The following is a 10,592-nucleotide window of genomic DNA, read 5'->3' as shown; positions in this document are numbered from 1 at the left end:
TTTTCTTCTTCATTTCATGTGAACACTTGGTTGACTGATATAACCGATTTCCACCCACCCAACTGAAATATAGCCAAAGTCAAAAAAGAAAACCGTTTCTGAAGTATAAGATAATCTGAAATGACAATAGTACCCCCATCGACGCCAGCGTTGAAAGTCAAATAGGAGGCAAATTCCAAACACATCAGTGCCCCTAATAGGACCAATTTTAATTATTTACATGTAATGACAAAATTACCCTTCACAAATTTCTGAGAAACACAGGAGGCAAATAAAATAGCTGCTGGCCCTTGCAGGAAGAATCAAAGCCGACCAGCAATTAACACACTGTTCCATTGCTGTCATCCACACGGGGAGACCATAACCTTCCTCTTTCCAAGATCCCCCTTCCAATTTCCACCCTCCTTCCCCCTTCCTTCACACGGTATAAATTCATTCACTCTCATTGTTTCCCTCACAAACCCAAAAACCCAATACATCAAAAGAAACAGGAGCTAATAACAATCAATGGCAGGAGTTGGCAAGAGGGCTGTTGATGACTTTGAGGATCTGCTGCCAGAGATGGCTGACAAGCTTGGCGGGGAGGGCCTGATCAGAGAGCTGTGCAATGGGTTCCAGCTGCTGATGGACAAGGACAAAGGGGTCATTACATTGGAGAGCTTGAGGAGCAACTCTGCTCTTCTTGGTCTGCAGAATTTGAGAGAAGATGAGCTTGTGAGCATGATGAGGGAAGGTGACATGGATGGCGATGGAGCTCTCAACCAGATGGAGTTTTGCGTTCTGATGTTCAGACTCAGCCCTGAGTTGATGGAGGAATCTTGGATTTGGCTTGAACAAGCGATGCAGGGGGAGCAAGATAATAAGAGACGTCAATCTTGATCGTTTGATTTGTATTTTACTTCCATCTTTTATTCATTTTGGAACTGAAATACAGAGAAATAACAAACACCTCTTTTGGTTGTAATATTACTTGTTGGTACATATTCATTCGTTTCTCCGATAACTTTTCTTTCGTAGCCTTTTCTACAGGACTAGACCCGTTGACGGAATTTTTCTTTATAAAAAATTACATAAAATATATCTATTTGCGCGAGGAGCATGCAGAGCACTGCAGGCTGCCGCTGCATTGGATTTGCTGACTAAAATACTTAAACATTTGTCTGTTATATATGATAATGATGTGGACCACTTAAAAAATAAAAATTTCACGACGGTGCCATGTTTCTATGGCCGGTGATGGTTCAAAAATTAAGATTTGTTCAAGGCATTTTGTAATTTTTTTTCCAATAAGTTTTTTCTTTTTTGGTACGATTCTAAATAAAAATTGAGCAAGAAAGTCTTGTTTTCTGGTAAAGAAAAATGACTTGAGACGTCTCCCAACCCATAAACTATTAGTATGAGGTGATAGGTAGTAAGATCAAGAAACTTCCATTAAATAATTATATATATTTTTGGCCAGTTGTCCCAAAGAAATAATAAATATATTTGGTCAGAACTTGCATATATAATATAATAAATATAATATACTATATAGTCTTCGGAAAAAAAAAAAAAGCAGATTCATTATTATATCCAATATATAGGCTTAAATTATAAAAATACCCTATATGAAATGGACTTTAGAAACACACTCAAAGCTTATTTACAACATAATAAAGAGGCTTTTAACTTCTTATAAATTACAAAACTGCCACCAATTTCTTAAAACAAGCCCAATCTCAATCCCAAAATCTCATAAAAATACCCAAAACACTCAATAGGGCATCAAAGTAATTTAATAATCAATGTTAAATTCAATAAGGCCAGCTGTCATTTTTTGGATTTTTTTTTTTTTGGTTTGTTTATAGAAATTCAATAATATATGATTTATTTATAATATTAGTGTTAAGAATGGGTATATCACTAAATATCTCAAAAAAGAAATCATAATAATAATAAATATATGTAACAACTTATTGATTTCATATCCATTTACATATATACGTATCTTCCCGGAGGCAACGAGTCCTTTAGAAAATATATATAAATATGTCCTATACTATATAGTCATTCAATGAATCCAATACAAGCACTTCATCTAGACTTCAACCCCTGGTTGTCACGTTGGATCCATTGTTACTTGATTGCATGCACCAAGAGGCAAATTCACTAACACTGAGGAAATTAGGAGGAACGTCGCCATATCCACAACCTTTCTGCAATTTAAAAACATTTTGTGCATTTCCAAAGTAGTACTTCATGATATTGCCATTGTTCTTTTTTACTGTGAAGATTTGAACCCAGGACCACTTAGGAGCACACCAAAAACCTAGGCCAATTCAAAAACTAACACACAAAGAGAAAGTGGTTAGGTGTCAAATATAATATATATTTTTCTGTACTTTTCTAACCTCAATCTATGTAGCTAGGATGTGTAACATTACGAATCACCATATTTTAAATATTACATATAGGGTTAGAATCGGGAGACACATTATTACACACATTGTAGACCATTAGATTAAAGCACATTAAATGGTTGTGATACTTAATGTTTTGTATTCCCTCTCCTCTTCCTTTCTAAACTGAATTCACTTTATACTAGCTTCTTCTTGAATTTTGATTTTTCAACATACAAATCTGCTTATGTGCTTACCAAATTGTTTGGGCTCTACATAAATTCATATGAGCGTATACTCCATCCAATTAGCAAGGAAAATGCGCACATAAAGAAAAAGAAGAGGACGTCAAAGAGAACGTTTGCAGTACAAGTTTAGTGAAATGCAATTTTGGCATTAGAAGAAGCCCAAGAGAATCCCATCATCTGTGACCTAATCTTTTGTCGCTGGAGAGAATATCTAGCTTTGCAGTGTCCTGTGCACAGAATCATTTCCTGCAAGGCCTTTCCATGCTTCAGCAAGAACTTTGCTAGACTCACTTCATTCTCGCACTCTAAAAACCCCTGGATCTTTACTACCGTAAGGTTTTGTAAAAACGACCTCAAGGCTTGCGTTTGCGATTCCCAGAATTTTTCTTCCTCAGAATTGGACATTTCCCACAAATCCTTATTCCATTGCTAATATATTTATGCATCAAAATGACAAACCAAATTAGTTAGCTGTTGAAATTGATACCAATCAGTCGGTTTACGTGTAGATTAAGAATACAATGAATGTATTAACCAAATTAATCTCAGTTATAATACGTACTCTCCTTTCAATCTTGTAATCGTTAATAATATTGAGGGTCAGAGTGTGAAGCATGGGAGAGCTCCTGAATATGCAAGCCAATCCAGGGACATTGTTCTTGTTGAAACCCGTATGCAACTCCAAAGACTTGAGATTGTTGAATGGATGCAGATAAACCGCAAAGTAATTACTGTTTGACAGAATCTGCAACAACAAAAAGATGTACATATAAGTCGTGCTCATCACTGAAATGTTACATATACATAAGAGTGACCATATAAAATTAATGACAATACTCTCTTGTCAAACTATGACTCTAAATCACGCATTCAAATAAAAATTTAACATGATCAATGGTTCAGATTCATAGTCTAATAGCATAACATAGTAGATTAAATTTCTTTTGCTAGGCCGTGTATCTCAATACTTTACTAAATTAACATGATCAATGGTTCATATTACTTAAATTGAAGTACCTCAATACACTGCGTATCGAGTGTCAAGCAATGGGCATGATAGAGTCCCATAAAAAGGTTGGACACACTCTGAAGCTTGGCCACACTAATATCTTCCTGGAGCAAAAAGAAACCAATGGAGGCCTCTTGCAGAGAGCTCAAATTGTCCAGAGAAGAGCTATCAGTGATAGCATTGTTTTCCCAAAGAATAATTCTAATTCTTGGACCACCAATCTTCACCCAACTCTTATCAGCATAAGCATCAAAACACCTCACAATTCTCAACCTCTCCAACTTCCCACCCAAAACATCCAACCCTTGTAACTGAAAGCAGTTCTCCAGGGTCAAATCCTCAAGCGCCCTGCACCCAATCCGAAGGTACTTCAACCCGAAACAAGCGTCCAAGCTCAGTTTCTTGAGCATAGGGAAAGCAGACTCTCCGAACATGTCGCAGAGAGAAGGCTGGTTGTATAAGACAATGCGTGAAAGCGACAACGAGTGGAGGGATTTGAATCCGCTCGTCATCACAGATGAAGGGGGCAATCTGAAGCCTGGGTAGCGCGATTTCAACTTGAAAATGCGGAGAGAGTCGCTGGCAATGACGCATCTAGGAAAGTTGAAATAATCCTCTGTGGCAACCTCCACGTCCAGTTCCTGCACATTGCGCCGGATGGCCAGGCGGATCAGGCCATTGAGACGGGAGAAGCTCAACCGGGAACCGAACCGAAGGATCCGAATATCGGAGTGCTTATCGCGGAGAGTCAGGACTTGCGTGATGAAGTCTGTTTCTTTGGAATTCTGAAAGAGCGATTTTGATGAAGAAGAAGAATGTGGCTTTGTGGGGGGTCGAGTGAGGGTGGTGAAGTCGAGGTCCGGGAACGAGGACCAGATAGAACGCCATCGTTTGGACAAGACGCTGGTTTGGGCGACGTTTTTGATGGGTAGGAGGAAGAGGATGTGGTGGAGAACGGCATCTGGGAGGTCACTGATGCGGTCAATGCTTCTGCTTCTGTTGCTCTTCTCGCTTTCGTCGTCGTCGTCAACTTGATCCTTCTGGTTGTATAAAATGAGGAGCTTTCTTTTCTTGGCAGCGGATCTTGTTTCCATTGTGATGATTTTGTTGGGGTTTGATCTGGTTTTTACTGGTCTTTGGGTTGAGAGATTGAGTTACGTACTTTAGGGTTTGAATGGTTCAAAGGTTTGAAGTGAGGTGAGAACGGGAACAGCGTTTGAGTTTGTTTCCAAGTACGATTGCAGTATTTTTAATTAATTTTGATAAATTTTTAATCCAAGCTAATGATAATTCTACCTTATGGTTAGTTAGTTAGTTAATCATAAAAAATTATTGAAAAATAATTATTGATAAGGCCCAATTTTCAATTTTGGTTGAAATTAATATGGGATATATACTTGGCCTCTTTCTTGGTTATGGCTTAAAAACGCCTCCCTATATATAAGATACCAAGTAAGCTCATCGTCGCATTGTCATGTGATGCTTTGAGCTCGAATTAGTCCGAAAAGAAACCAACACAGTTACATTAATAAAAATAAAGCTTGTCCAATTTTTCACATTTGATCACAAATTCATGGCACCTAAAGTGCAAGCTAATAATAAATATACATTCCCCTCAAGGCAGAACATCAAAACTTAACCACTAGAATAACCATACGATTTCAACATCCTCCGATGCCCGCGGCAGTTCCTCTATTATCTTGAATTTAGCCTGCCATCCGGGTTGATTTTGTTGATAGGCTTTCCAGTTCTGCGAACAAATGTTCATTTCTTGCAAGCCTATTCCATGTTTGAGTAAAAACCTAGCAACACTTATCACAGTCTCATCTATGCCTGTGACAACGGAAAAGTCCACCTTCTTAATGTGACAAAGGAAGGAGTTCAAAGTTTGAGCTTGAGATTCCCAGAATTGCTCTTCACTCCAGAGGGCATTGTCCAACAAGATGTCGTTCCATTTCTGAAATATAATTTTATTATATGTTGTAAGCCGGATATATTTTAAGAGTAAATGTGCGTAGTGTCAAGCCAGTGATTACAAGAGTGGTATTTGTTGTTATCTTATGGAGAGCTAAGAAGTGTAAAAAATAAAAATAAAACGTTGAATTATGCCGAAAGTAGCTTACATCATCCTGTGGTCTATGAATAGGACTTATCACAATTTTGAGCCCTTCGACTATGGGAGAGCTCTTGAACTATACCCAGGAAATCCGATTTTCTCAAACCAGCAGTAATAATTTCCAAAGTCTTGAGGTTCACAAAGGAAAATGGTAGACCACCTTCGAAATATATTTTCGATAAACTCTGCATACATAATTTATAAGCGACATAAATCCACAAAACAGATTTATATACGGGTACATATATACAGATACACGAGGCAGATACTAATTTTTTTTACAACAAATATTTGGAATTACGATAGCTGGCAGAAAATATGCTATAAGCACATTTTGTTACTCATCTATTGTTAAAGCATCCAAGAGAGCTATCAAAATGATCATGTCTCCAAACAAGTAGATAAGAAAATAAAATATGTAAACTGACCTCAAGAATCTGAAAGGATATAGTAAGTTTTTCAGCTTGGGATAATCCGGAAAGAATGACTACAGTATGAGTCTTCACTTTGGCATCATTCACTGGAAGCCAGAAGTGTACCAAACCTTTCTCATCAACCTCATCAGGCCCCCATTGAAAAGTTTGTAGATTGGGAGCGAAAATGTTAACGCAGCTATTGCTGATGACACTTGTTAAATGAAGTTTGACAGCAGCCAACCTCTCTAGTCCCATTCCAGATATGTCCAGGCAAATTTTTTCCATTCCGCAAACTTGTAGATCCTTGAGGTTTTCACAGAAAATTCCGAGCTGATTCATGCTTCTACAAGACTCTATAGTCAGTTTCTCAAGCAAAGGAAATGAAAAATCTGAGAATAAATCACCATACACGTCTGATAAATTCACGTTAGTTAGGGACAAAGTTCGAAGTGAGGGAGACCGCCCGCATCTCTCACATGAGAAGATGAAAACCCAAGTTCTAGTCCTAAACTTGTTGGAGGTGGCGGACCTGGACCACAAAACACGTTATTTGAACAGAACTTGAGAACTAGGTTTTCAACCCTGTGTTTCACCAGCCAAGGAATCCACTCATGCAAACCAACAGAATTCCAATAACTTTATATCAGAGTTTTCATGGCGACCAGACAATACTGAGGATATAAATCTCATTGCGCTCATTTGGTGATAAAAAATTTGGCCAAAGTTTTTCTTTTGAAACACCTGGGATGTGAAAGGACAGACCTCGGAGAAGTCGAGAATAGGAAAGGAATCCCACAGCGATCTCCACCTTTTCGATGTAAAACTTACTTCTGCGATGGCTTTCATGGGTAAGAAGGAGAATGTACGGTTCGATATTTCATTTGGAAGATCACTGAATCTGTCCCTGCCTCGTCCATTGCGTTCGTTTTCTTCCTCTACCAGCCTTATCTTCTTTGCAGCTTTGGTTTCCATGGTGTGAGCCTCAGATAGAAGAAGACGGCAACTCTTTTTGATTCAATTGGGATTTTTAAAGGTGTTAAGGTTGTATTTAATTAGGATTCTAAAGCAGTTTGCAGGAACAAGGAGTCTACAAAAGTTTGTTAACATTTGCAGAACATGATCATGCATATGTATTCAATCAAAACATGTAATAAAACTTAATGAACATGCAGAGAGCTTTTGGATTAGGGGAGGTCAGATTTGTGTGAATGAGAGAGAGAGAGCTTTGGAGAAGATTGCTAGCTGTCTCAGCCCAGCACCAAAAACATGCATATATTCTCTTGCTGACCAAAACCGTTACAAAGGAAATGTTCCCCTATTACATCACACAATCTAACCAAACTTTCATAACCCTATAAGATAATGACAAGTGGCAAATGCTATTACATTCACAGCTGTACACTTGGACTGTGATCCAAGGCAGCCTTCTAGAATAGAACCTTCCTATTCTAATTCCATTACAGCAGCTACACCTATACACTAACACTCCCTTCTAGGTGTTGTGCTGAAATAACACCTAGAGCCTCCCTCAAATACTCAAATCTGTCCCTTGCTAAAGGCTTGGTGAAAATGTCAGCAAGCTGCACTTCAGTTTTGCAATATAGCAAATCTATCTCACCATTTTGTAGAGCATCTCTTATGAAGTGAAACCTGCGGTTGATGTGTCTGGTTTTGTGATGATGAACAGGATTCTTAGATATAGCAATAGCTGAAGTGTTGTCACACAACAACTGAGTTGGTTCTACCTGTTCCTCTCCAAAATCAGATAACACAAACCTCAGCCACATAGCATGTGCAGTAGCTTCTGCTGCACTCATGTACTCAGCCTCTGCTGTTGACAGAGCAACACTACTTTGCTTGATTGAAGCCCAAGAAAATGCACCTGACCCCAAGTTGAAAGCATAGCCTGATGTGCTCCTCATGTCATCTTCACTTCCACTCCAATCACTATCACAATAGCCAATTAACACAGCTCCTTTTCCCTTATCATAGGCAATTCCATAGTTTATGGTGCCTTGAACATATCTTAGCACTCTCTTTGCTGTTCCCATGTGCTTCTTGGTTGGATTATGCATGAATCTAGCCAAGAGGCTTGCTGCAAACATGATGTCTGGTCTGGTTGCAGTCAGATAGAGCAAGCTCCCCACCATTTGCCTATACAATGTCTCATCTGCTAGTTCACTTCCATCTACTTTTGACAACTTTTCATTCACTGCCAGTGGTGTTGCAACAGACTTGCAATCTTTGAGTCCAAATTTGTCAAGTAAGGTCTTTGCATACTTCTTCTGGTGGAGGAAGATGCAAGAATCAGTTTGTAGGACCCCAAGACCAAGGAAATGATGCAACAACCCTAGGTCAGTCATCTCATATTGTCTCATCATATCATCTTTGAATGCAGCCATCATTTCTTTTGAGCTTCCTGTGTAGATAATATCATCTACATATAGAGACACAATGAGAATACCATTTGTAGACATCTTAGTGTACAAAGTAGCTTCACTTGGACTTCTATAAAAACCAGTCTTGATGAAATAAGAATTTATCTCATCATACCAAGCTCTTGGAGCTTGTTTCAAGCCATATAAAGCCTTTTTCAGCTTATACACTTTATCTTCACTTCCTTGCATCACAAAACCAGATGGTTGATCTACATAAACTTCTTCATTTAGCACACCATTAAGAAATGCAGACTTTACATCCAGTTGAAACAAATTCCAGTTTCTCTGTGCAGCCACAGCCACCAAAGTTCTCACAGTATCAGGGCGAGCCACTGGTGCAAAGGTCTCATTGAAGTCAATTCCAGGCTTTTGAGAATATCCCTTTGCCACCAGTCGAGCCTTATTCTTCTGCACAGATCCATCTAGGTTCAGTTTAGTCTTATAGATCCATTTGACTCCAATGATTGGTTTATCAAATGGTCTATTCACAAGCTCCCATGTATTGTTCTTCTCAATCATGGTGATTTCAGCTTCCATTACTTTCTTCCAAGAGTCATCCTTTGCTGCCTCTTCAAAACTTTCTGGTTCAATAATGCACATGTTGCATTTTTCATAAATTTCTGCAATGCTCTTGTACTTGAGAGGAGTATGATCAACATCCTGTGATCCTGCTTCCCTTTCTTGGTCACTGATTTCAGTGTTTAGGCTAGGCATCTCATTCACTTCCAATTGTTCTTTAAATTCATAAGAACTCCCTTCTGCTCCTTGTTCTTCTTCTCTGATTTCAGTGAGCTGAATGTTCACACTAGACTCCTTCTTTGTATTCCAATCCCAACACTCATTCTCACTAAATATCACATCTCTTGAAATGATAACCTTTTCAGTTTCAATATTGTACAGCCTGTATCCCTTTTCACAGCTGCCATACCCTAAGAAAATACATTTTTTGCTTGCCAAGTCTAACTTCTGTCTTTGCTGTTTTGGTACATGAGCATAACACAATGAACCAAACACCTTCAGATGCTTAATTCCTGGTTTCCTCCCACCATAAGCCTCAAATGGTGTCCTTTTGCTCAAGGCTTTAGTTGGACATCTATTCAAAATGTACACAGATGTGTTGACTGCCTTTGCCCAGAAATCAAATGGAATTTTCTTTTCCAACATCAAACATTTGGCCATTTCTACTATAGTTCTATTCTTCCTCTCTGCCACACCATTTTGCTGTGGTGTGTATGAGGTTGTGAGCTGCCTTTCAATGCCTGCATTGTCACAGAACCTCTCAAACTCCACTGAAGTGTACTCTCCTCCTCTGTCACTTCTCAATTGTTTTAGTTTGTAGCCACTTTGTAATTCCACAGTGGCTTTGAACTTCTTAAACACACAAAGTGCATCAGACTTGTGCCTTAAGAAATAGACCCAACACATCCTTGTGCAATCATCTATGAAAGTGAGAAAGAACCTATTTCCAGATTTGGTAGTTGTCTGCATAGGACCACAGATGTCACTGTGAATAAGTTCTAGTGGTATTGATGCTCTAGAGATGGCTTCTCTTGGAAATGCTTCTCTACTCTGCTTGCCTAGAGCACTCCCCTCACATACTTGTCTGTCTTCTTTGATTTCTGGCAGTCCTACTACCAAATCCTGCTCTTTCAATAGTTTTAGACTACTCATATTGAGATGTCCAAACCTTCTATGCCAGAGATCAGTGGAATGATCTACACTTGCTCTATAAGCAAAGTGCATTTCAGCTTGCAGCTTCAAAGGAAAGCTTCTGTTTCCTTTCATCTGAACCTTTGCCACTAGATTTGTATGAGAGCTGTCATTGTAGATTTCCACCTTGTGATCACCAAATACCAAATAATAGCCATGTTCTATCATCTGTCCTACACTGAGTAAGTTCTCTTTCAGTCCAGGTACAAGCATTATTTCTTTGATATGTCTCTTGCCTGCTTTGGTTTCAACCACAAGAGTGCCTTTTCCAGTTCCC

The 10,592-nt window shown here is 38.8% G+C and overlaps 2 protein-coding genes and 1 pseudogene across 2 annotated transcripts; 1 reads left to right on the top strand and 2 right to left on the bottom strand.

Annotated features, from left to right (window-relative positions):
• The first annotated feature begins 345 nt into the window (after nt 1–345).
• On the top strand, nt 346–966 carry LOC117612496 (calcium-binding protein PBP1-like). Its single transcript, XM_034341180.1, has one exon. It carries the CDS (start codon nt 508–510, stop codon nt 877–879), a length of 372 nt encoding a protein of 123 aa, XP_034197071.1. The 5' UTR covers nt 346–507; the 3' UTR covers nt 880–966.
• Nucleotides 967–2,752: 1,786 nt separating this feature from the next.
• LOC117612489 (putative F-box/FBD/LRR-repeat protein At4g03220) lies at nt 2,753–4,729 on the bottom strand. Its single transcript, XM_034341174.1, has 3 exons — nt 3,644–4,729; nt 3,189–3,371; nt 2,753–3,055 (listed from the first exon to the last, which is right to left on the bottom strand). The coding sequence occupies exons 1-3, from the start codon at nt 4,727–4,729 to the stop codon at nt 2,753–2,755; spliced, it is 1,572 nt and encodes a 523-aa protein (XP_034197065.1).
• A 548-nt stretch (nt 4,730–5,277) lies between these two features.
• On the bottom strand, nt 5,278–7,139 carry LOC117612487 (annotated as a pseudogene).
• Nucleotides 7,140–10,592: the final 3,453 nt, after the last annotated feature.

The sequence above is a fragment of the Prunus dulcis genome, unplaced genomic scaffold (assembly GCF_902201215.1).
Source record: "Prunus dulcis unplaced genomic scaffold, ALMONDv2, whole genome shotgun sequence".
In the NCBI taxonomy this organism is placed as follows: domain Eukaryota; kingdom Viridiplantae; phylum Streptophyta; class Magnoliopsida; order Rosales; family Rosaceae; genus Prunus; species Prunus dulcis.
Note: the sequence above shows the minus strand (reverse complement) of the source record. Positions and strands in the feature narration are given on the sequence as shown.